We start from the raw sequence: 26,743 nt of genomic DNA on the forward strand, positions 1-26,743 counted from the left end.
TCGTCCTGTTCCTTAAAAGATCATTGATTTATACGAAAGATTACAGTGGATTTAAAAACACTCCAACTCACAGATATTGGTTAAAAATTCCACGTTTATCTGTTTGGTTTGTATTTAGGATTTTATTGCGTTGAGGGTGCTACCGTCGCTGAACCTTGCCCTGCTGGGAAGTATGGCGCGACTCCTGGGTTAACAGTTGACACAGACTGCTCTGATTGTCCAGCAGGTATGGAGTGTATATTAATTTATTTTAAAATAGTTTCATTTGTCTTTATAAATGCCATAGCAATAACGTGAACCTGTTGCTTAAACCCAACTGAGCAAATACAATTATCCGAATACTAATCTATTGCATTAAGATGACCACAATTGTTAACTATTTCACATTTGTAGGTTACTTTTGCACAAGTGGCACTGCTGGTATACCGGCCGTTAGTAGTTCCAGCGGCACCCCTGGAACTCAAAATATATGTCCCGCCGGCCATTACTGTCCCAAAAACACGCAGTCTGCCTTCCAGTACCCTTGTGATTCCGGTACGTATGGGCCATACGAGGGCCAAGAATCAAAAAGCGTGGCATGCAAAGATTGCCCCATTGGACGATACTGCAACAACGGTGAGCATGTACAGAAAAAAACTTTTAAATTAAATTTCAAATCATGTCAAAATAAATACTAGTTATGTTCACCTACGTACAGTTGCGTAACTACGTATCACAGCTTACGTAGCGTATTTGTATCCATAGTATTCTAATGTAGTATATTCTGATCTTCATTGATCTTAAGATCAAAACAGAATGTCTTACAAAGCATCACGAACACACTAAAGTAAAATCTACTCAACATATGTGATAAAAATGTCGCCGTTTCCTTGGTGTATGTCTTTTTTGCGTAAGTTTAAAAGAATTGTTTATTCTGTTGCAATATTTGTTGAAAGTACTAACTTCTAATTCCTAAACCCAGGTACATCTACCCCCGGTGATCCGTGTCCCAGAGGGTTCTATTGCGACTCCAAGACCGGGCAGCGGGGTGAACCAAATGGCCCCCAAGCTTGTCCCGAAGGCACGTACACCGCTGAAGAAGGGGCTAGAAGTAAGTAAAACCCTGGTGCTTGAAGGAAGAACTTTATTTTTACGTGACATTTTGAATAACTTTCGCATTTTTGCATGTCAGGTGCTCGGCTTTATTCTTTTAAAACCTCCCTCAAATCAATGTAAAAGTAATATTACTTTGTTGCATATAAATATGTTATTTATATTTATAATAAGTTCAATAAGTATACTTGGTAGAAACTTCTTTAAAATACGTTACTATTTCTTACCAGGTATGTCAGATTGCATTGACTGCCCGGCTGGTTACTTCTGTGGTTCTGGCACTTCTAATCCTAACCCTTGTGATCCTGGTACCTTTCAAGATTCTACACGCCAGCCGTCTATTAGCAGTTGTACTCCTTGCACAGCGGGCCAGGCATGCACCACCACTGCTCTGACCGCCCCTGACAAACCGTGTGCCCCCGGGTAATGTATATATTCTGCATCAATTTTGAAGTTCATTGTTTTGGATATAATAACTAAACGATTTTTTTTCTGACAATGTTATGCAAAGCACCAGGAGCATAGTTTGCGTTATGAATGTGGCGACATATGGTAAAATTTTTAGAGTTGATAATGATTATAAAAAACGCAAGTCTTTTAAAAGTTGGTTTATCAATTAAACGCCTCATGTAATGAATCGAAATAATGGCATTTTTTTCCTGATATTTACAAAAAAAACTATTGTAAGTGTTGACCTATCGTATTAAAATTGGTTTCATGCTGATTGATAACGTTTAAATTTATTTTTGTAGTTTAAAAATTTGCGCGCGATAGCGCAACTTTATAACAGTTTGGTCTTTTACTCAAATATAAATTTAATTGTTTTTTACATCAATTCAACTTCTGCAATGTGAAAGAAATCATTTGCCAGCTTAGCGATTTCTTGAAAAAACAATTGTTTTAAACAAAATCTTTTGCAACCTCAGTCATTTTTGCCCAAGTGGAACATCAAATAACTTGGACAATGATTGCCCCGCCGGATTCTACACCGACAACTACAATCTGACGTCAGCGGACGAATGTGACGTATGCCCGCCAAGGTTTGCTTGTCTTGCTGGTGAGTTGAATTGAAAAAAAGAACAAAATATAATTTTAAGTTTCCCATTTTAACATATCGTTCAAGAAAAAGACTTATTTGCTGGTTTGACTTTCGTTTTAGGTTTAATTTTTGACTTTGTTGTTGCAAGTAATGTGAAAAACATTATTTTTTATCGTTCAGACCATGTCGGGTCGTACCAACCCGATATCAACCCGTATCTTCGATGGGTACAGCTGTGTATAAAAATGTCTTGTAGTTATTAATCTTCTTCTTCTTCATTTGAGCTAATGCGCCTAAGGGTCTATTGTTTAACCACTTCAGGTGTACAACGTTCCAGGACTACACTGAAAAGCTACCAGATAGCTATAATTAATATCTTTGTTGATAAATAATAATCACCATGTCATCATGTATTAATCTCTTTCTATGTACCAAGGCACCGGCGGCACCAACAAAGCCCCTGAGAAATGCGCCCCCGGGTATTTTTGCAAAAATCAGACCGAATTCCCTGAACAATGGCCTTGTCCAGCCGGGTCCTATTCAAACAAGACCAACCTGGCTACCGAGGATGAGTGCTGGGAGTGCCCAAGGGGGTTTTGGTGCGAAAGTGGACGTAGCTCACCACAGGGTCCTTGTCCAGCGGGATATTTCTGTCCAGCAGGTAAAATGTTGAAAGCTTGTTATGACATGAAACTTGATAACTTGTTTATGACATGAAGTTTTGATCTACTAAATCACTTGATACAAGAACATGCGTCCAATATCGTTTATTATAGACAGGAAAATTATTGTTATACCACCGCAAAGAATACAATTCTGAAGCATAAGAAGTTGTCGATATATAAAGCTGTCACATCCTTCAATGTTTTTATTTATTATTTTGTGGGATTAGTAGCTTGAAGGAGTGACCGGTATCAAACTGCGCATGCGTAGTATCTGACGCTCGACTCAACAACTGTTCTTTTTAGTAAAATTGTGTTGAAATTCTTCTGCTTTTATTTTTCATCCAAAACTCCCCCCGTGACCCGTCAAACTAAATGTTATGCCCACCCCTATTTTGTATAACAGATCGAATTTAACGGTTGCCAGGTGCTGACTAAAGAGGATTATCCCGGACACTAAAACAACTGCTTTTTACATTGATTCAACGCTTGTAGACGTTGAATCAATGTAGAAATCGGATGGTTTGCTGTCTGTGCATGTGGATTTGAAAACATTTTCAACTTTCTCTACAGGCACAACTTTCAACAAAGAAAATCCTTGCCCATCTGGTTCATTTTCAAATGCAACCGGAAATATACGCGAAGAAGATTGCGGCGATTGTGTGCCAGGGGCCTATTGTGGGCCTGGAACCAGTGACCCTCAACTATGCCCCCCGTAAGTAATCTACTTTGAATTCTTGTCACGCCACTATACCTCAAGATTTTTGAAAATATTTTCAAAAGCAATGCCCCCCCCGCCAGGTTATTGTTTAGAACTTTAAACTTTCGAACCATTGACAACGTTGATGGTTGGAAGTCTCTGTTTGCTTTGTATAAACCAGTTTAAACCAGTATAAACCAGTTTATGTATTTCATTGCTACACCAAGATCTATTTTTTCTGTTTTTAACAACTGTTTGATTGACAGCTTCTTGACTATCTTGTCTTTTCCACTTTCAGGGGGACTTATAACAATGCGAGCAGGTCTGACGGGCTCGAAGACTGCACCCCTTGCCCGGCGGGGTATTATTGCCCAACCAATGGAACAATCGATCCTCTGGCATGCGGGGTTGGAATGTATTCGGTAAGACTTTTTGTTACGTTTGATTTTGTTCTTTGCATTTCCTTTTTTTTTTTTTTTTATAACTTTTAATTTTGCTTCCGGTGAGATTGTATTCTGGTCATCATTGTTGTTGAAACTGGATTTTTCTTTTTTTCATCATCTATTTGTTGTTCGGCGTCCTGGTATTTGCGTTTTTATCGAACCAAAGCACTTTGATTTGAAACAATGCGTTTTTTTGTAACTGAAACCAACGGCCACACATACAAATCTAGATCAACATCTTTAAAAGAATTTTATCATAATCAAAAAATAAAGAGCCCAAAATGTAGATACCAAACTCATATTCAGCAAACAAACGTTTCGAAACTATACTGTCTTCATCTTCAGTGCTATAAATGTGAAACGTTTGTTTGCTGAACGTGAGTTTGGTATCTATATTTTGGGCTCTTTATTTTTTGGTTAGATTAACCAGGCGTTCCAATCCTTTTGCTCCCAAATTCTATCATACTTCTGAGATTTAATATATATCTAGACTGATAAGAGGTATTAACGGTAACATTGAAACTACATGAAACCCAACCGCATGTCAACAACCCAAACAGTAAAAGTTATCGTTCTTCCATGCTTTGACGTTGAAACGATGTTAAATTGGCAGCTTTTGTTATCTGAGTAATCGATTTGAACTAAAGTTATTTGGCAGACAACAAACCAACCATCGTGTGAACCTTGCCCTGCCGGTTTCTACTGCGACCTGGTTGACACCTCGGATACTATTTTGCCGGACAAATCCTGTCCTGCTGGTACTTTTTGTGACGTTGGCACAGCAAACGCACCGAACTTGTACAACTCATCATGCCCGGCCGGATTTTATTGTTTAAATGGTGACACTGCTTCTAATTCGGCGGTACGTATGCTATTTTCTGCTTTGGATGTGATATTTTTGTACTTTGGTTGTTCTAGCAGCTACAGTAGCCTACCTTACTGTGGGTAAATTTTGCAGCACTTAGGCAGCATTTCACAGTGAATGCAATTATGCTTTTTACACTTGTTTATCATCAGTTTTTACACTTTATAGAAAAACATATATTAAATATTTTTAGAGTAAATATTACTTTCTGTTATACAAGAGAAAGTTTCTTAGGTACACTTGCTATTACTCATTTATATGATTTTCATATGCATTGTGCAGAAGATAAACACGAGTAGTTTTGTGTTGTGTTTTGTTAAAGACGAAAAGTGTTACCATCTTTACAGGATCCCTATCCTACCCCATGCCCCATATCGACATTCAGCGCCAACACCGGTTTAAAAAGTGAATCTGGCTGCATCCCGTGCACCCCTGGGCATTACTGCGACACCACTAACCTTACGTCCCCGGTATGAAAATATTATTTCTGTGTTTAGTACCTTGAAGACGAGAGCTAATCTAACTGAAGCTTTGTAAAAACAGTGTTTTGAATTAGTAGCTTTTTGTTGCGGTTTTCTACGAATATTAATATTTTCATTAATCAATCTTTTTCAATCGTTTTAGTGCTTTTTGAGTATGACGCGTCGAAATTAGGTTTTTACAATGGTGAACGATATAGTCTAAAAGTTTACAAACTATGGTAGATGGCTCTATGATGGAAAAAGTAAACAAAATCATATCTTTGCAGTCGGGACCATGTCCAAACGGGCACTACTGCACTCTCGGAACGGGTCCAGCCACTGAGCACCCATGTCCAGCTTCCACCTTCCTAAATGGGACAGCAGCCGTGTCATCAGACAGCTGCACGAAGTGTACATCCGGGTATTACTGTCCCAATAATGGAACGGTCAACCCTATACCTTGCCCGCCGGTAAATGAGCGACGTGTTTATTTTGACTTGCTTCAGTTGATCTTGCTTGCTGTAATACTGGCTAAGAGTATAACACGAACCTGTAAATAATCAAGCGAATCTCATAAACTGAGTCCATATTTTTGAAACTAAAAATAAAAAAATTACACATTGCAAAATTTATTTGTACTGCAACAACTTTAGCAAACTTTATTTTTAAAAGCAATCCATCCAAATATGGATCTAATGACTGACAAGAAATAGAAACTGAATCTCAATACATAGGTTTGCATTTTGCATACATAGATAGAATATTAGGTTTGCAACAAAACTGCGCTTCAGGAAAAACCTAAATATGTTAACAACCCCTTAAAACGATGTTTCTAAAACTGGTTTTGTAATTTTTTGCTCTGCTTTTTTTCCCCGTCTGTTCACTGTAGTCTGAAGTCCTGATACGTCATCGCCGCCATCACCAGATTTACAGCGGTGATTGAAGATTTAGATTAAGTGGACGGGATGGCAAGGAAGCCAATCTTCGTGTCCACCTTCAGGCATGTCCTTCCAAAGACACAGCCGCATGCCCACGAGTGGTGTCGAACCGGTGTCCTTTGGAGTGCGGTACCAGGGCTCTCATCACTCGGCTATGCAGCCGACATGGTTGATGGTGACATAACAGAACGAACATGTACAAAAACTGTTATCGCTTTCAGGGATCTTACTGCGAGCCTGGGGCCGCTATCCCGGAACCATGTGATGCCGGAACCTATTATAACGGTACGCTTGCTAAAAACTCCTTGGAGTGCACGCCATGTACAGGCGGTATGTTTTGCACTGGGAAGCAAAACACAGAACCAACTGGACCATGCAGAGCAGGATATTACTGCACTGAGGGCTCTGACACTTCGGTAGGTGTTTGATTTGTTTCTTGGGCGATTCTTTTCGAGAGTCTGCACGTGGATGCACTCAACAAGTCAACCGATTTTACATATTATATAAAAAAAACTGTTGATTTGCTGTCTGGGATCATGCTCGATCGCAAGCTTGAGTACGTCATCAGGCAAATACGTCATCAGAGATTAAACTAGTCTCTTCCTTTTCTTTGAGACGAGTCTTTAGGTTTTCATACTTTCGTTGTTTTGTTATATCTTGCTAAACTTGTATGAAATCTGATGAGTTTTTCAATGTTTGTTTGTTTTTAAAGTTATACGTCGCTTACAGTAGTTGCGTGCTACGTTCAAATCTCATAAATCTACGTTACTTTTACGTCGTGTAGTAAGGCATGGTATGTGTCTCAGACGCCGAACCGTTCAAGCATAGGCGGTGTGTGTCCGATCGGAGGATATTGTCCTGAAGGAAGTCCTCATCCAACGGCGTGCAAACCAGGAAGCTACGTTGACCACGAGAGTAAGTTTGGTGTTTGTTTGTCAAGCAAACCAGAGAACATTTTCCACCGTGGCTCTGAAGCGAATGTTTAAGTAACTTTTTTTTTGGTCAAGTTTATTTGAAATAAAAGTTTTTTTTTCCAAATCCAGGCCATGGGGTGCATCATAAATACCTGAAATACATCTACAAACTACTATTTTGATACTAATTGGTTTTAGGAGCAACATTATTAACAAAGCAACAAAGCAGTAATATCAAGCTAAAGTGAAGCTAAAAGTATAATTGACCCCCCCCCCCCTGTCAATGTTTTGCATAAAATAACAAAGATTTAAGCAGGCTTATGGCAATGCTTGTCTAGTAAACTTATTTAAGCTATTTTGGCGTGTCTAACATTAATCTTTCGCTATGACACTGCATATGTTGGTGGTAAACGCAACGCCAAATCTTCCACTTTTACAAAAATAAAGTATTTTGTTATCATATCTCAAAAATCTGATGTGATAGTAAAAATCTGAGTTCAGATTTGGATTCAGCACCCCAAAATTACATTGAATCAGATTTCAAAGTCCAAACAACAGAACAAAAATCTTTTTTGTAGACCAGTGTATAATCTGACAATGAAGCACATTCTCACCAACTGCCCCCTTAGCCCTTCCTGTGACGACAATGATCTAAAAAACATTGCAAGCAATGCTCTTATCTGGCTCTGACACTGGCCTGATAAGCTATGAATGAATTTCAAAATTTACAGAGTCGAATGTTTAACCAAGCCCATTGTTACGGGAAAAGAAACAGTTTATGTAGTGAAGTTTTTCGTTAGGGAATTTACACGAAATCAATTTCGGAATTCGTTCTCGCTGGTATATCGATGAACTATCCCAGCACCTGACCATGACAACCATTGAAACCATGGCAACGTACGGTACCCTTCCATGATTCGTCATAGTGAGCTTGCGCAGTATTTTCATTTCTTAAAGTTATCGAAACAAGCAATTCAATTTTATACGTTGCGTCAACTATGGCTAAAATATGTGAAATAATGTCTGAAAAGTATTTATGCAAATGCAAGCTGGTTTGTTTCTACTTGCTCGTAAATGATAAAGCCTTGGTGGTTCATTCTTATACACATTTTCCAACTTCGCTTGGGTTGGGAACCTTGACTTAGTGATATGTTTTTTGTTGTTGTTTTGTTTTTATTTTTGTTATTCTCAATCATTTTTTATGCTCTGTGATGTTTTATATATTTGTTACACGAATGATGTCAGCTGAGTTTGTTGACTTTCTGGTGTTCCACCTCAATCCTAGCATCACCACCACACTTTTGTTTTAGGATCAGTGGATATTCATATCATATTCACTGCAGTAATGAAAAACGCAATGATTCTTAAAGTACCATCTCAAGTTAGAAACACCGATCTGTGTTGCTTATAAAAGAATATCCGTGCACTGATGAACGCTTTTGTTTCTTCTAGTGGCGATTTCAGCTGATGAGTGCAAGCCTTGCGACCCTGGAAAATTCTGCTCGGGGTCGAACTCTGACGGGTTCACGGGTGACTGCAAGGCGGGCTACTATTGTACCGGGGGCGCTAGCAACGATGCACAATTTGATACACCCCCGGGTGCCTTCTCTGAAGCAGGTGCCGCCAACTTTACCCTCTGTCCCAAAGGTAAATTTCTCAAATAAGTTTTTCCACTTTTTTGTTTGAATGCATTTCAATACCAATAGATTTAAAACAGTCTCATTTCTCTAACTTCTTAAATACGTTTTCAAACTAGTTTTTGCTGACGATAGTTTCAAAATCAAAGCGAATGGCAGACTGCGTAATGCTGTGGGTAGATCAGTGGTATTGTTTTCATTAAAATTTCAATTCCCAAGATAGTCTTTTTATAAGATAGTCTTTTTACAGCGTTTTTTAAATAAAGTGCAATGTTTTAACAAACAGCTTTTGTCTGTTGGAAATAAACAATTAACAACGTTATACCAACAAAAATAAATAGTTACTTTTCTGTTTTAAATATGTTACATTTTCATTACAATCTGTTCTCATTCTTTTTTGTAGAACCATAGACAGACAAAACAAAGTAACTTCAGCGGGTTTAACGTGTTTTATTACAAAGAAATATAACTTAATTTAAAAAAATCAACTCAAACGTTTTCGACACGTACGTGTGTCTTCATCAGGATTTACTTAAATCTGCAATATACATAAAGTGAAAATAAATCGTAAGATAAATTTGGCTTAGCACTATAACTGTAACGACACTCTGGACTGAAAAGTACAAACTGAGCAAGTGATACAAGAATGATTACGAGTAAATTATTCGGCGGGAAACAGATCATATGAGATGTAAACTACAGGCATGTGACAAACGATTAGAACACACACAAAAGGAACGATGAGCCAAAGGCGAATTACTGCCGGTTGAGAGACGGATTATTACGTTTGCTTCTTAAGGCTTATGGCAAGGGTCCATGATCTTGATCTGAAATGCAGATCTGCCTCGAGAGGTGATTTTAATTTGGTCGATCGAGATATTGCCAGTGTACGTTTCACAAGAGGCGATATGCTCTTTAATTGCACTTTTGGTTGTTAAGTTTGCGTTTAAGTTTTGTTCTTTTTTGTACCTACAGGAACTTACAGCACAGGTTTTCACAACCCTTCCTGTTCCATATGCGAGCCCGGCCAATACTGCAACGAAACCGGAATGACAGCGTCGTTACCCTGTCCCACCGGTTCCTATTGTCCGTACAATTCCATTAGTCCTCAGCCATGCCCAGCCGTGAGTTGACCAGAGTTGCCTTTTGCCGATTGTGGAGCAAAGTAGTCATTTCTTTTGGGCGACTTTTACACCGAAAAAAAAAAATCTTAAAAAAGGCCGTGCCGGTAGTCGAACTTGTGAGCTCTTGTGTGATAGCGCTGGTTGCTTGGTTTCACAAAAAGTGTTTTATCTAGCTCCAAATTAAATAATTACCACTTCAATTTATTGTTCCAGTATGTTATCATCTTTTCTCAACATTGGCTGTTGCAATTTAACGTATTTTAAGATATTGTTCTGTATAATTTCCCATTGTTTTTACGTTTTGTTTTTACCAATTTGAATATACTGTTTACAACAATTTGCTAGTTTTATAATACTTGTATTTGCTTTATAACTTCTTCGATTATATCTGAAGGGCACATACAACGACGAATTGGGCCAAACAAATATATCAGCATGCAACCCGTGCAGTGAAGGTTTCTACTGCAGTCAGGTCAGTGACTGTATTTCAGACAACAAAATCCGTCAATTTTTACATTGCTTCAACACCTGCAGACGTTGAATCAATGTAAAAATGATGGATTTTGTTTGGGTAATTAGTTTTCTGTAATTGATTGAGTTTAGCTTTTAGCAGCATGATCGTTGCTTACTTCACAGTGTAGATTCTAACGATGTGTTTTATAGGCTAAAACAGATCGTTAGAATTTACATTGTGAAGTTTTCTGTAACCTACTCATTACTCAACTTTTAATGACGGTAAAGTTTGTTTACAACAAGATAGTTGTCGTTTAACGCCGCGCAAAAACTAAATATGCGTTTATGTTTATTTAATCAAGTGTTGCCAATTAGATTTTACACAGTAGAGTAGAGGTACTTTCAGAGACAAAATAATAATTGAGCAACTTTTCAAGCAATATGTTTCCTAAAACACGAGTATGATCCATAATTAAAAATTTCCTCCAGGCAACTTTGAAATGTGTTTTATGGTGACAGTGTGGATTAAAAGAAAAGGAAAGCAAGGAAGCCAGTCCTAGTGTTCACTGTTCATGTGGGTTGTTTCTTATATGTTCTGCCAAGAGACAGCCACGGATATTTTGAACTTGTGATGTTTTACTTCTAAGAATACGTTTTGCATATCATAGAAGATACTTTGTACAAAATATTCGAAAGTTTTATTTTGTCTCCAGAAAGGTTTATCTCTACCCGAAGCCGAGTGTGATCCTGGATATTGGTGTGGAGCGGGCTCAACTACAGCAACCCCAGATGGTTCGTCACCCAATGGAGGTCCGTGTGCCCCAGGTTACTATTGCTTGTCTGGAACAAAATCTGCCAAGGAAAACGAATGTCCTGAAGGTAGGTACGCATGTGCGCTGGTGGTTGGTTACGGGCAGTGGCGTTGACTGGAGAGTCCAGGGGTGGTTTTGACCCCGGGCAGGGATGGTTTTAGGGTCCGATAATCTTTCCAAGGGGCCCAGATGGGGCCCGAGGATTTCATTGGTACCGGGCCCAAATTATCCTCTCAACGGCCCTGGACTCCCGGATAAGAAGACTTGATGTGTACAGGTTCTTTAATCGTACGGATTAGATCAGTGCGCGAACTATCACTTTTCCTGCGTAATTAACACTCAAAATAAAACAACAATTTAATCTAATTTCAGTGTTGCCAGAAATATTATTGATTGAAGCTAATTTTTACTATCAAGTGATTTTTGAACTAAAAGACGGATCAAAAATTCGCTTTACAAAAACGAAGACTGCGTTATTCTCTCTGATGTGTGAACTCAAAGTTCATAGTCCATTGTAACACTTTTTGTATGATCTGGAAGGCACCTTCAACAACATCACACATGGCAAAAACGACAGTTACTGTTTACAATGTACACCTGGGAGGAGCTGCTCTAATCCCGGCCTATCAGAACCGGATGGTTTTTGCAAAGAAGGTAGAAAATTTACTTGTTAAAGCTTAGATGCAACATGGTTGTGTGCTACATTACAACTTCAACAAGTTTCACGAAAATGCAATTCTTAGTTGATATGACTTTTACTAGTTTTTATGACGTGCTGGTGTTCTGTGACAGGGTTAGTGTGAGTTGTGTGCTTAAATTATTATCTTGTGAACCGACTGCCATAAACGAAGTATAGGAGTAGCCTAAGTTTTTATGTGTTCTTGTTAATTTAAGCAAGATTTTGTTCTAGCAAAAGGTGATAGATTTTCTTTACAATACAACCCCTATAACTATCTCTTCATTTAGGTTATTACTGCACTGGGGGAGCCACAAGCGAAGAACCCCCGACGGACGCCACATGGGGATACCCCTGTGATAGGGGATACTATTGTCCAACTGGTACTGTTAATCAGAAGGAATGTCCCCCAGGGGAATATTCCAACGAAACCCGGGCGGCTTCCTGTGATCCATGTCCAGCTGGTTTCCAATGCTTAGGTAGATCTGCAAACTCTTTTTAAAACTGTCTCCTTTCGTTAAAATGCATGCTATTTATTTTGAAGTATGCACATGTAGCTATTATTTTCAACGGAATTTGCAAATTTGCTGATAGAGTTTAAGATTTTCTTGGCAACTTGTTCAAATTTGCAATGTAAATTTACGACTGAACAATGTAATTCGAAGGAATATTGTCACTTTTTATTTATTTCTCTAGGCAAAAATAACAAGATCCTGTGTCCCCCCGGAAACTACTGCCCAGAAGGCACGGGAGATTCCCCGCCACAGTGCCCCCGCGGAACCTACAAAGACGACGCTGGAGGGGCCACAGCTGATGACTGCAAGCCCTGCCAGGCTGGTCAGTTGGGATTAAATTATGGGACATTTCAAGCTTAATGTATTTGTGTCATTGTGCACGCGCACCCAAGGCTGTTTGCCGTAGATCGGCTGATAGTTTTTTTTATTAACGCAAGAATTGATAAATCAAGAGAAATAAGAAATATCTTTCTCAATTGTTAACAAATCGTCCGTGTTCCATAACACCAGTTAGCACAAGTCTGAGTATTTGGCTCAGAGTGAACGCGGTAACTCACTTCACGAAACTAACGTCTTATAAATGTAGCTGAGTTGAACAAAATGACAAAGGCAACTTGAAATTTATATTCCGAATGTAGTCAGCCTCGTTAGGTTTACTTACGATACATGGCTGTGAGTTTAACACTCATCCTCAACATTTTAATTTTTATTTAAAGGATTTTATTGCGACGAATTTGGACTAACCTCGAGTACAAAGCCATGTGATCCTGGTTATTTTTGCAAGTAAGTTCGGCCGAGGATTGATGTTCGCTGAATGCTTTTTGTTGGTTATAGGTATTGATTAATTGCATAACGACTTTTGTGTGTTTACGCTTACAGCGATTGAAAAGGCAAGTGTGGCGTGTATTAAAAACCACACAAACTGTTAGAAGATATAGCTTCTTCTTGCCAAGTCAACCTCACTTTCAAGTTCGTCTCAATCCATTTACCGTGATCGCGGCCATAAGAAAAATATCCGTTCGACGTGCTACCTTGCAGTAGTTACCTCTTTCGGCAAAGACTAGGTCTTCAGTTTATAACTGGGGTTGACGTCAGCAATGGCTAGCAACTGTAAATTTTTCGCCAAACACGCCATTATGATGCAGTCAAGTAACCGAACAAATCACGACGATGACAATGGTGTCTCATCGTAATTAGATGGCGCTGATAAAGCAAGAAACAAAGTTGAATTTGAAACTTATGAGTCAAAACCACGCATCTTATATGCTTGTTGTTGTTACACGCTGCTGAATGTGAAACGAATCAATTACATGAGACGTCGTGAATTGTGACGACACAATGACGCCATTTACCTTTCAAACGTTCGGAATTGTTCGGAACAAATCGGGCTTCGAAGTCATAAACGAGTCTAACTCTAAACAGTAACATCGTGTTTTAAAAAACTTCTATACCTCCTTTCCGTTCACACGCTCGAAGTTTTCCGTTTATTTTCTCAGGTATGGAGTGGACGTACCTGACCCCTCTACTTCACCCTTTACCGGGGAGGGAGGCATTTGTCCCCAGGGGTACTACTGCGAGGAAGGGACTAGTGAGCCTCAGGGATGCCCACCTGGAACATATTTAAATTCGGTAAGGTCTTTTTTGCTGTACGCTTAAACGTTAAAGCACGTCTTTCGTTTTCATAATTATTATCAAACCAAAATGTATTGAAACATCAGCCACAACAGCATTGAAGTAACACAAGTGAATAATTTTAAGCTGTGAGAAAACTGAATGGTAATATATATAGTTCTAAAAATAGCCATTAAAACTTTCAGGTTGGCGCCGTCAGCGCATCGAACTGCACTCAATGCGACAAAGGGAAGTTCTGCGCCTCTAGTAACTTGACTGCACCTGAAGATGATTGCGAGGCCGGTTTCTATTGTTCCGGGGGTGCAACTACCCCCACACCAACAGGTAAAAGATTTTATTTTCTAAAACATCTGCGCGAGTAGTATGTTTTGATCGGTTTTCACCTCAAAATTACCACCATTTTCCATAAAGTGAGTGTTCCATGTTTCCAACATCAATATTTCCGTGTGATTTTTTAATAATGTTATTTTTAGATGAAGCAACAGAGGGAGGGACGTTGTGTCCGGCTGAGTTCTACTGCCCTAAAGGAACTCCGGCTCCTGTTGAATGTCCTGCGGGAGGATACAGTAACAGGAGTGGGTTAGCCACCTGCACTCTCTGCCAAGCGGGATACTATTGTCCAGACGGTACAGTCGATTACCTGATGTTCCCGTGTGTAGCTGGCTACTACTGTCCCGAAGGTTGGTGAACAATGCATGGTTTTCAACGTATGTTTAGAGCTGAATGTTTTTTGCAGTAAATGAGCTAGAACTTGTAAATATTCAAGTTTGTGTGTCGGTTTAATGTTTAGCATTCCATACAATAACTATTGACCTCAATAGTATATATCGGCATGCCAGCATTACTAACTGCACAAATGCCTGCAGTTAGCATGTTTCCTTGATTACTTTTGCTCTCCTTTTGTCACGTGTACTCCGCGAGGCTGTACTCTGTTTTATTCGTATCATTTCATTGTTGCAGGCTAGCGAACAACAGCTTCTTTTGTTCTAGTTCTAGTGTTGAGTTTAACAATCTTACGTTGTGTATTTTGTTGCAGAAACTGCGATTCGATCATTTTTCTTTTGTTAATACATTTAAGAAAAATAACCGTCTTTGTTCATGATCGAATCGCAATTTCTTGATTACAAATAGAATCGACGTTTCTTGCTAGTAATTCCACATGCTAAAGCATGTGCCTGTCTTACCGTCTTTGTTCACTAACTACACTGTTTCGATGCACATTCTGGCAAGTTGGGAAGGCTATGCTGATTATGACAACTTTGTACTTTAAGTACTTGCTGTAAATGCAGTGGGCGACCAAAAACTTAAAGAAAGTAGTTAAATTTATGTTAATTTTGATAGAGCTTTGGTAAAGAGTTTACTTAGTTGTTCGTATCATAGACATAACGTTTATTGACGCGATAAAATACATAATTGAAGACCTGAGTTGAAAAACTACTTCGAAAGTCCAAAATAAGACTTAAGAAAAGCAAGTTAAAGTTTTTTCAACGTTGTTTATTGTTTATTTCTATGCAAACACCAGCGAGTGTTATTGCGAAAATAGGTCGTTTTTACAATCAAATTTTGCGCAGGGACAAGCATTTATCATCATACAACATGTCTTTAATGATAAATCTATTCCAAAAAATCTGACTTACTTAGTTCTACTACTCAGGTCTTCAATTAAACTTTCTTGCCAAGTTATGTGTGCTTCTTATCATTCTTGTGCCAGTTGTTGAGTGTCTGCAGTTTGGTTCTGAACTACCGTTTGTAGTTAATATGTAATCAAAATGTGATTTTTCCTTATGTTTTTTATTACAGATGTAATTATTATTAGGCTATTTCTGATAAGGACAACACAACGTGTTTTGAAAACGTTCAAAAATTGTTGTACTCATTTATTTATTATGAATTTTTTTGTATGAATTATTTAGTTTTGTATGTCTGTGGTTACTTTTGTTTACAAAGGTTTTTCACAATAAACCAATTGCTAAAACGTGAGAAATCGCTCCTCAGCAGGCAAAATTAGCCCTTTTTACGTTGGCTCAACGTCTACATGCTGTAAATCTATGTATAAAAAACAGCTTTTGCTAGCTGGGTAATGTTGAATATTGGTTTCTCGCTACGCCAACTCGTGTTTAGTCCCAGACAACAAATCAGTTGTTTTAACATTGATTCAACGTCTGCAGACGTTGACAATGTAAAAAAAAAACGACTGATTTGCTTTCTGGTGTAGCACTGGCAACTACAGCAAAGGTTGAACTATTTTTAAGAAGCCTTTCTTTAACAAATAAGCGATTCTTGTTAGGCACCGCTACCTACCTTGACCATCCTTGCCCTCCTGGGACGTATGGTACAACCGAAGGTCTAATATCTGAATCTCTGTGTACGCCTTGCGATCCTGGGAAATATTGTGTTGGGAATGGAAGCACCACTGTGACAGGCGACTGTGACCCAAGTATGAACAATGAACATGTGCAGAGATGATTTGATTGCGTTTATTCAACGGCACTAGATATAAAATGGATACAAAATACCATTTGTTATGTTATTTTTTTGTTATGTCATCATTCACGGTGTGAAAGTTTTGTTAAATATTCGGAAACATGTGCTCATGATAATGTTTCTGAGTTCTGGACTTCGCTATTTCATTCCGAAAGCAAAAATAAATTTCTTCAAACTTTCATTGTATTATTAACTTTCAAATCTTTTCTTGCTTGCTTTCAGGGTATTTCTGCCTGACCAATTCAACGACGCCTACGCCAAGCGGCATCACCAACGTCACTAGTCCTGATGCCTGTTTCTGCCCTTCCACTGACATTGGAGGGCTTTGTCCTATTGGTCACTACTGCCCGGCCGGGACTGGTGAACCTTTACCGTGCGACGGAGGCTACTACTGCGAAACTGAAGGTAAGATACTGATGCCAGATATTTGCACTTTTCCAGATCTGAAGAAAGGTCTGAATACTTTATGATGGTCAGAATGCATACATTTGAACTTTCAACTTCATTATTTTAAAAGAACAAGCCAGACAGCACATCAACCAATTTTTGCATTGGTTCAACGTTTGCTATGTAAAAAAAAATGGTTGATTTGATGTCTGAGAAAGTGAAGGTTTGCGGAAAAAAGGTGAACTTTACTTTCACGTAGCATATGCAACATTGGTACTTTTTGCATTAATTCAACGTCAATGCTAAAAAAAAACACTTCAAGATTGTTAACGCTGGTCTTCTTGTAGGTGGTAGATGATCTTTTCACAAATACTTAAGATTTGTTTCTGACCATTCGAGTTGCTTTTGAGTAACGATTTAATATTTCGCCAGGTTTAAGCTCCCCGACCAACCCATGTTTGGCCGGTTACTATTGCATCTCCGGAGCTACCCGCCCTGACCCACAGGAGGATTTGACTGGGGGAGAGTGCCCCAAGGGGTACTGGTGTGGTGAGATATTATTGAAATATTAAAAAAAATCACTTTGGATTTTTTCAGACATTACTCAGACGGCAAATCAACCGTTTTTTACATTAGAATCAAATGGTTGAATTGCTGTTTGGGTACAGGCCAGATGTCTCTTTGTTTAATTGTATGTGATCGATTTTATTAAAGCCGCTCTTCTTTTGTATGCTTTTTTTACAGACGCTGGTACTACCAATCCTAATGCTTGCCCCAGGGGAACGTTTAGTAACGGGACTGGGCTTCAAAGTGTCGACGAATGCTCTCCATGCATAGCTGGATTTTACTGTCCTGAGTTACATCAAACTGACGTCACCGTTCCTTGCGACTCCGGTAACTCAGAGTTCATTGTGTACTGACAGTTTGCTTGTGCTGGAAGCCAAGGGTTTAAATATTTTTTTCAATTATTAAAGTATTAGTGTTTCAATGTGCAATTTTAAAAATAAATGCTGGACGAAGATATAACTGGATGTTATTTTCAATTAGAAAAAAACTTTTTTTGGTTCAATTGTAGTATTTTAAGTCTTTTTTAAAAGCTTAAACAATAAACAAAATCTACCAGATACTTTCGATTGAATTTTTTGAGAAAATTAAATTTTTGTTGATAGGTTCATGCTGCTGTTGTTTTCAGGTTTTTACTGCCCGGAAGGCCAATCGGACGGGACCAATTATCCTTGCGAAGCTGGGTACATGTGCCCCCCTCAGTCACCAGACCACGTCCTGTGTGAATCCGGTTATTACCAGGACGAAACCCAACAAGACTCTTGCAAAGAATGCCCTGCAGGTAGCCTACGTGAACGTAAAAGTGGTTGATTACGCACATTTTCAAATTTGAGGTTTTTAAAAGATCTAATTTTTTTTTTATTGAACCCTGGGATTTACTGAACTCACTATGGCCCCGACTGAACCGTTTGTGTTATCTGTTATCACACTTGCTACTGTGGGTCAACTATAACTGGTAGTGTCATTGATTAAACGCAAGAGTTTGATTTTGTTTTCGGAATAAGATGTTTGTGTAAAAAGAAAAAGGCTATTTATGAAATGTCGACAGAAAAAAATTCAATGATATTTTCCTAATTTTTCAGGTTACTATTGCGACATAAGCGATGGCCCGATAACCGACTATACTCTTTACATCTGTCCGGAAGGCAGCTACTGCCCCAACGGAACTACCTACTCAACTGAGTATCGGTGCCCCAGAGGCACTTATGGTACCACCACACAATTACAGAACGCCTCGAGTTGCACCCCATGCCCCGCCGGAAAATATTGTCCTTCCGAGGGACTTATGTCTTCGCAAGTCGGTATGCTTTGTCACAATATACAACAAACCTGCATTTCTTATTTTTTTATCGTAAAAATTCTAAATTTTCTTCTAATTTTTTTCTTTACTTTCTACTTTTTTTCATTAAAAGCACAATGTAACACATGTGTTACAAGATTTATCTTCAAATAGTCATTTTTTGACAACTCGTTTTGGAATTAGATACTTTTTGGCAAATTTCTAAGGTTTAATTGAGTTAATTTTTTTTATTTTTGGATGCACTTTTTTCCCGCGCTTAAAGTTTTATTTTCGAACATATGAAATCCAATGCGCTTTGTAAAAGAATTATCTCAATTCTTATATGCTTTAAAGTAGGGATGTCAAATCTTATTATATAGTGGGCCACATTGTTACTTAAAATAATTAAATGGGCCGCAGAACCTATTAAATTTCAAGAAAATGGGTACATAAAAAAAATCAATTAGAAATCATTAATTTCATCTTCGAAAATAGGAACAAATACCACATACACAGAAAGAAATCGAAATTTACCAGCGTGTCGCACAAAAATCTCGGTCTGGCCGTAGGTTAGACATCCCTGCTTTAAAAGGTTAAACAACTCTACTTTGTTCCCACTGATTATAGTGGCAGTTTACCAATTAGTGGTATCAATAACTTGCATTCTTTCACATGTTGCAGAGAGCAACCCGGTTTATAACTGCGATGGTGGCTATTGGTGCATATCTGGAGCCAGCATCGCTAATCCGAGCGACATGGTCACAGGACAACCTTGTTCGAAAGGACATTACTGCAAAGAAGGTACGTTGAAGCTTTTATTGTTTCTCATAGTGGAAACGTTATGAAATCATCTTTCACCTTGGAAGCTATAGAAGCAGTGACACACATCTGATCTGTCTATCTAGTAGCCTTCCAGTGTAGTCCAGGAACATCTTGAACCTGGAGTGGTGAAAGGATAGACCCTCGGCCCCAGAAGTTCAAATGTTGAAGAAGATTAAGACTTTGGCTGTATAAGCGAAAATGTGGTAGGCTTCATGAAAGACTTCGTTGTTACAAGAAAAGCAGTACTGACCGTGTTCTAATGATTTCAGGTGCTACAAGTGAGAACAACTGCGGTGTAGGAAAATTCAACAACTTAACTGGTCAAGAATTTTCAAAAGCCTGTGTGGATTGCACTGGTGGCTTTTACTGCGATGGACTTGCATTGCCCGAGCCTGCCGGACCGTGCGCTGAACGGTGGATAGAAAATTACGATTTTATTTTTTAAAGTCTTGCAATTGTTCTGAACAGCTGTTGTCCGTCAATCTAGGACTAGGTCATAACAAAATGCACAATAGCACACTGATGTATGTCTGTGTCACTACATATACTATATAAATCTTGTGTATTTTTTCTGTATAGCGAGTAAGCTGGGTTATCACAAAATATAATTTGTTATGACATTAGACTGTAATTTTTTCTAACTTACAATTTGTTTTAGCTACTATTGCCCTGGAGGTGATCAAGTACCTACTCCAGCCAATCAAAACTGCACAATTGGTCATTACTGCCCCCAGCAGACCGCTAACCCCATCCCATGCCCAGATGGCACTTATAACACACAAAGAGCAGCAGCAGAATGTACCAACTGTACGGCAGGGAAATATTGTGTGAATGGGATTAACCAAGAAGAATGCCCAATGGGTGATGACGAGCATTGTTCAATACTTAAATGCTACTAACCTAACCCTAACCTAATTACCCTAACCTTAACCATGGCTGCCTAAAGATACGGCCTGATTTGTCACATTTTGCAGAAATCTCCAGATTTTGTCAACTTTGGGCGACTGTTTAACTGAATTTTTCTAAGAATTATATTTTTTCGCCTTCTTTACTGTTTTTTCCAGATGACACAATAGGTTTTAACATCATCAGATGTTGAAATACAAAGACAATTTGATTTCGAAGATTTTAGTCAGACTGTTAATTTTTCAATAACAGCGTTTTTCAACTTATTTTTTCTCATTTGTTACTGCTTCCCCAAGGCAACAAAAAGCTTTTATGTCATAAAGAGACAACAAAAAGTAAAAACATCTCAGAAAATGCCAGTCAGACACTAGCAGTAGCGGTAATCAAAATCTTCAAAATGTGACAAATCAGGCCGCATCTCCAGGTGGCCATGTCTTAACCCAGATCGTAAAGATGTAACTACCATCCGTTAGTAAACTGTGTTTACTTAATATCACCTTTGAAAATGGTTATATGTTATAAAGGTTTTTATGTCATGGTCCTTTTTCAACTAAATTCTGCTTTGATGGCGTAAATTGTCTCATTATTGTGCATTGACAATTCACTAAAGTAACTTTTTAGCTTAGTTTTTGTAGCGTGTGTTTTGGACTTTGATTTCAAATTTTCTTTTCTTTAGGTTACTACTGTCCATCGGGTACCGGTAGCAACTGGCAACCCTGTCCTAAAGGGACCTATGGTCACGCTACCGGTCTGCAGAGCCCAACTGACTGCCGGTCTTGTGACCCAGGAAAGTATTGTGACCAGCTTCCTGCTACCAGCGTCTCTGGCGATTGCGAGGCGGGGTATTATTGCCGGAACGGAAGTGATTCTGCCACTCCAACCGGAAGTGATGGTAAGAAAGTGAAGTTAATTTTTATTGAAATATATTGAGTTTGACGCTGATGTTTGTTTGTTGAGAAATTTTGCTCCTTCCCAGGATTAACGTTGAGAGCATCTAGAATCGTAATGCCGGGTTTTTGAAGGAGTCCTCCTCATGGACCGTACTCAATTCGTTTGATTTGCAGGGGAGCGGATTTATTCTTGAAACCCAGAGCAGAATGCTCAGTGGTTAACGTCGGGGAAGTACGTTAGTACCCTGAACCCGCTTCTCTTTGCTAAGTGCCAAGTAGGAGTTCAATTTAATGCTAAAATAAAAGTCTTTGGTATGACCCGATGGAGAATTAAACCCAGATCTTCCTACGCTGAGCCGGGCACTCAATCACTAGGCCATCGAGCCGGCCTTGGCTTTGATGTGGCATGTTTTACGAATTCAGTGAAAATAACTCGAAACTTTTAAGTCGCCATTTCCAGTCAATCGTTAAGCAAGCATGCAGAAGGTGTTATTGCTTTTATATTGAAAGACAAAACTTTACAGGAACACCCACTTCTCCTTTACTTACACATTTAGGATAAACCATGTTGATGTCATAACTGTAATGTTGATTTCACATTTGTGAACATAGCTAAAGCGTTGAATATGACATTACCTGAACCTTTTTGTTCAGGCGTGAATGGCGATTGTTCTGCTGGTCACTATTGTCCTGCTGGCACCTCCGCTGAATTGACCTGTCCCCCTGGAACATACTCTAACTTCACCAAGCTAAAAAGCGCAGTAAGTTGGCCATAACTTATTATCAACTACATTTCATGGGGTGGGTCATTCCCGCCATGAGTGATAGCGTACATTTGAAAAAGAACACGAAAGTAGAATTCACGTTTTTTCATGCAATTATTCCTGATTATTAAATTACTTGAATAGAATCTTCGTAACGAAGCAGTGCCATGTATATATCTCAATATTTTTCCAAAAGCTATATCTATTTTCCAAAAGCCATTATACTGTATATATATCTTAATATATACACTACAGTATAGTACTTATAACATCAAACTCCACTACTACTCACTAAAAACTTGTTTCACCTTATTAAGATTATCAGAAGGAACTTATTCAAACAGAATCTATTAAGTTCTCCCTGATAATTGAATGACAGCTTTGTTGGTTAGAAAGCCGCCTACTGTTAGCGTGACTTACACAAACAAACTAAAGTTTTTTTGCTTTTTTTTAGGATCAATGCAGCGGTTGTCCCCCTGGTATGTATTGTACAGGGGGGTTGAGCGAACCCAACGGAGCTTGCTCAGGGGGCTACTACTGTCTTGGCAACGCTACATCTGACATCATTCCTGTGCAAGACGACACTGGGGGCGAATGTTGGTCTGGATTCTATTGCCCTAGTGGTACGGCCAACCCAAAACCCTGCCCAGCGGGGCGGTACAACGACTTGCCCGGGTTGGAGGAGTGCTTCGAGTGTATGCCAGGGTGAGATCAATGCGCTGTAGATGATGGAAAATCTATGCTTTACTGTTTCCAAATGTTTTATAACAGATTAATAATGTAAAAAATGCATTTTTTTCTGAAAAAAATTCGCCCGCAAACGTTATACTGTATCATCCTTGCTGTATTTGCCGATGTTTTGATTATATTCTCTCATAATTGGTTTGGAATCGCAAGCACGTGGATGTTTGTAAAGACCTTAAATTACAAATCTAGAAACCCGAGCACCACTTTCTTCATGTAATGTGACTTAGGTGCTCAAGCTGTAGCTTTATGCATATGGTTGTATGTGGTCCACTCGTCGTTAACGTCGTATGAGCATCTGTGGCGAGGGTCTATTCTTTTACCACACCAGATTCACGATGTTCCCAGACTACACTGGAAGTCTGCTAGAGGGCAGCCAGTCTTAGGTTTCATCATCCATGACACGCAGACCTTCCACTCCATTTGGCGGGCTGAAGTCGTTAATGATGTAATTTGCGGTCTGTTTCTCAGCACCACACTCACAAGAGGAGAAGGAGGCCATTCCCATTGGTGCATGGTTGAGTGGAAAAGCCCGACGCCCGTACGGAGACAGTTGAGGCGCACCCACGCCTGTCATTGTAGTGTTAGGCCGATAGGGCGTGTGTCGGCGTCGGGATAAATGAGTGGAGTCTGGTGGTGCTTGACTTTCATTCACAATTACATTTATTTTCCGCCCAAGAAGCCGCAGAGATATCTTGTTTGTCAACTTCGTTAAGCAGAAGTTTCGCCGCCGGCACGAATGTGTGTCTTGATTTCAGTCGACGGGGTGCACGTTTTAGAGAGCAGAGACCTTGGAGTGAAGAAGGTGGTTGGGGTTCAATGCCCGTTGACCGAGCCACAGAGTGACTTCTTCGCGACGAGCTGAGCAGGTTGGATGTCAACAAAAATAGGGAGATTTTCAAATGGTGTGGAAAGCAGACATCTGGTCACTGTGCGCAGGGCGTTATTGATGGCAGACGGCAGTGAGCACTGCGCCACCAGATAGGTGCACAATACTCTGCTGAAGAGTGGTTCACTACGAAGACATATAAGAAACTTTATTGAGTTGGCAAGTGTAGTGATCGTTGTTTTATTGTTTGGAATAACGATTTAAAAAAGTGAATTCATTATGAAATTTCAGTCTTTGTCATCGCCAGATGTTGCCATAAGATATGTGACGTCATAACACACGATCTTAATCATTTGTGAAGCATACTGGTGTGGAGACGAAAACGAAACTATAATTAAGATTTTTCATGGTTTGGTGATCTTTAATAAAGGCGGACATTAGGCCCCCTTCAGTGTCACCATACGTTTTTATATTTCGCATTATCATAGGTACTACTGCCCAGAGAATTCAACTGATTTCACCCAGAATGAATGCCCAGCTGGGTATTACTGCCCCAATGGTACAGAGCACATGCACCAGTATCCTTGCCCTGCTGGAACCTTCAACAATGCGACGATGCAGCAGGATCTAAGAGACTGTCTCCCTTGTCTTCCTGGTAAGCATTTCTGTCTTGCAATCTAATTCATTTTGCATCGATTTGATGTTAGATAACGTCTGAGTGACAGTTCACGGAATAGGTTGTTACATTTCGTTCTAATCTTAATATCCCTTAAAGAATAAATCATGAGGCTTTGTGAGCAAACAAAGAACAAGAATCAACTAACGACGATTCTATTCCCAGTCCGCGTGCAGTTCAGCAACATCACTTTAACAGCAGAGAGACATTTTAAACTGTCAGTCTCCGTGACTGGACTAACATCACTAGCTCAGACGTCTCTCTAGCATGAAATGTGTCATAATTAATTCTCCAATCATTCTTGTTCAATGATAGCATAAGTATCTTTACCATCAGATTTTCCGAAGTATACGAAAGCGTCGTTTTACAGAGTTTTGAATATCATTTTTGAGGTTCCTCTAGTCCAGAAGAACCAGACGTTTCAGGAAAAACATGAATCGACAATTCCACAGTTGACAATATGACATCTTTTTTGAATGCTTAACGTTGAAGTATTTCCTTTCGCGTCCTTTTACTTTTTGACTTCAGCAAAGGGTCTAATTGTAAATAATATTATTTCTGTAGGATTCTACTGCAACTCCACAGGCCTCACCGAACCAACAGGGCAGTGTTCTGAGGGATGGTACTGCACGTCTTGTGCCTGGTCGTCAAAACCTGGGAGTTCTCCATCTGTCCCCACGGCTGGTAAGCCGCATCTACGTTAACTCCACTTCTTGATTTGTGCAGTTTTAAACACTTGTTTTTACACTGATTAAAACTATAAAGTCAAGTTTTTTTTAAAAACGTTTCTATCTATGAACTTGCTTGCTCGAACTAACTTATAACACGTTTTTGAGCGATTAACTTTTTCATTAGTTTGCACCATTAATTTGTACCACCTCTAGCAGCATTCCAGTGTAGTCGGAGAACATCGTGAATCTGGGGTGGTAAAACGATAAACCACGGGCCCCAGAGGCCCACACGATGACGACGAGCGATTAACTTTTTCATTCGTTTTCCTGACTTTGTTTTTGTTCAGACACCTCCTGTCTCTGTCCTGTGGAGAGCGACCTCAGTTCCATTGGTGGGCGCTGTCAGCCAGGCTTCTATTGCCCGGAAGGTTCAAGCAATCCGATTCCGTGCCGGTCTGGTGAGAAATTACGCAACTTTGAACTTGTTTAAACCGGTTTCATGTTGTTTTAATATTGATTGTCGTTTTCAATGGTTTCAAGGCTGTTGAGCACTGATTTAAAGTGACATCGTGTTGACCAAAACAACAGAACCCATCCAGTATTGATTGTTTTTATAAAAATACAGGGGAATTCTGCCAAATCGCTGAACTTGGTGACAAAACAAGTGGAGACTGTGACCCTGGATTTTACTGCTCGGGTGGAGCCAATACGTCGTCACCCACTGATGGCGTCACGGGAGACGAGTGTCCGTGAGTATTTTTTCTTCATGAACGTCAAGAAAATATGTTAACATAATTTTTAGGCTGTATTTGTCATTGAAGCTAGAAATGTAAACATCGTTTATTTCACATCATTTTTACTTGCAAAAACGTTACTTTATTCACAATTATGTCAGGACTGGATATTACTGTGAAGCAGGAGCTAAAGCACCAATTGAATGTCCACCAAGCACTTTCAGCAACCACACCCAAAACAAAAGCCCTGATGATTGTAGCTCTTGCACAGCAGGTATGCAGCGCTTATTTCCCAATTTTTAATATCTACCTCGGTAGCTGCCAACAAGGACGAACCCAGCAAGTAACCCTAATAAGGGGGAGGTCAACAAAACACAATGATGTATATGTTTACATTAGTCCGACCTTGTAAATACACCGTGAATACAGTCACTTTTCTATGTTTTAAGGGGGGCGATCGCCGCAATCGCCCCCTTAATCCGCTCCTAACTGCCAACGTATGTGTCCGGAGGAACTGGTATTTTCGGTTATGTTTTAATCATGCGTCACTGCAACTAGTGACTCTCTAGTAACTTTTCAATATAGTCCGAGAAACATCGTCAACCTAAGGTGTTAAAAGGATAGACCTTCGGCCCAAGAACCTCAAACGAAGAAGATAACTGCAACTGTATTTTAAACTAACATCAAAAAAATCCAATAGCTGTTCTCGTAATAGTTCTTTACATCCTTTCTTCCTGTGTAGGATTTTATTGCTTGGGAGGTCAGCCAACTGAAAGTGGTGAATGTGCTTCCAATTTTTATTGCCCTGGCGGCCAGAATGTCAGCTCCCCACCGGAGTACGAATGCCAGCCTGGTAACAAATGTCCTTCCGGTGCCTCCGAGCCGGTACCTTGCCCTAGCGGAACCTATCAAAATGTGAAAGGAAAGGTAAAGCTCGATCTGGTTTAATTTTGGAATCTTTTTACCGATTTTGTAACCTAGAAAATATGCGAATGTGCGATTGAAGAAATAATAAAACGGTTGCAACTTG

At 39.4% G+C, this 26,743-nt stretch overlaps 1 protein-coding gene across 1 annotated transcript in view; it reads left to right on the forward strand.

Annotated features, from left to right (window-relative positions):
* LOC145780636 (uncharacterized) overlaps positions 1-26,743 on the forward strand; it is a 113,031-nt gene that overhangs the window by 31,726 nt on the left and 54,562 nt on the right. The window contains exons 29-70 of the mRNA XM_082592261.1: positions 119-226; positions 394-615; positions 962-1,090; positions 1,323-1,515; positions 2,019-2,149; positions 2,568-2,792; positions 3,367-3,508; positions 3,792-3,915; positions 4,595-4,783; positions 5,149-5,271; positions 5,550-5,732; positions 6,422-6,616; positions 7,007-7,115; positions 8,567-8,761; positions 9,727-9,875; positions 10,270-10,347; positions 11,042-11,207; positions 11,681-11,794; positions 12,107-12,295; positions 12,513-12,653; positions 13,048-13,114; positions 13,828-13,960; positions 14,149-14,287; positions 14,443-14,643; positions 16,251-16,400; positions 16,670-16,852; positions 17,267-17,383; positions 17,579-17,728; positions 18,027-18,179; positions 18,481-18,699; positions 19,359-19,478; positions 19,769-19,913; positions 20,158-20,360; positions 21,082-21,297; positions 21,950-22,056; positions 22,514-22,764; positions 24,121-24,287; positions 24,873-24,992; positions 25,327-25,437; positions 25,605-25,728; positions 25,875-25,987; positions 26,456-26,640. Of these exons, the coding sequence (XP_082448387.1) occupies positions 119-226; positions 394-615; positions 962-1,090; positions 1,323-1,515; positions 2,019-2,149; positions 2,568-2,792; positions 3,367-3,508; positions 3,792-3,915; positions 4,595-4,783; positions 5,149-5,271; positions 5,550-5,732; positions 6,422-6,616; positions 7,007-7,115; positions 8,567-8,761; positions 9,727-9,875; positions 10,270-10,347; positions 11,042-11,207; positions 11,681-11,794; positions 12,107-12,295; positions 12,513-12,653; positions 13,048-13,114; positions 13,828-13,960; positions 14,149-14,287; positions 14,443-14,643; positions 16,251-16,400; positions 16,670-16,852; positions 17,267-17,383; positions 17,579-17,728; positions 18,027-18,179; positions 18,481-18,699; positions 19,359-19,478; positions 19,769-19,913; positions 20,158-20,360; positions 21,082-21,297; positions 21,950-22,056; positions 22,514-22,764; positions 24,121-24,287; positions 24,873-24,992; positions 25,327-25,437; positions 25,605-25,728; positions 25,875-25,987; positions 26,456-26,640 (6,479 nt within the window). The remainder of the gene's footprint in view (positions 1-118; positions 227-393; positions 616-961; positions 1,091-1,322; positions 1,516-2,018; positions 2,150-2,567; positions 2,793-3,366; positions 3,509-3,791; positions 3,916-4,594; positions 4,784-5,148; positions 5,272-5,549; positions 5,733-6,421; positions 6,617-7,006; positions 7,116-8,566; positions 8,762-9,726; positions 9,876-10,269; positions 10,348-11,041; positions 11,208-11,680; positions 11,795-12,106; positions 12,296-12,512; positions 12,654-13,047; positions 13,115-13,827; positions 13,961-14,148; positions 14,288-14,442; positions 14,644-16,250; positions 16,401-16,669; positions 16,853-17,266; positions 17,384-17,578; positions 17,729-18,026; positions 18,180-18,480; positions 18,700-19,358; positions 19,479-19,768; positions 19,914-20,157; positions 20,361-21,081; positions 21,298-21,949; positions 22,057-22,513; positions 22,765-24,120; positions 24,288-24,872; positions 24,993-25,326; positions 25,438-25,604; positions 25,729-25,874; positions 25,988-26,455; positions 26,641-26,743) is intronic.

Source organism: Aplidium turbinatum, chromosome 12 (genome assembly GCF_918807975.1).
Source record: "Aplidium turbinatum chromosome 12, kaAplTurb1.1, whole genome shotgun sequence".
Lineage (NCBI taxonomy): Eukaryota > Metazoa > Chordata > Ascidiacea > Aplousobranchia > Polyclinidae > Aplidium > Aplidium turbinatum.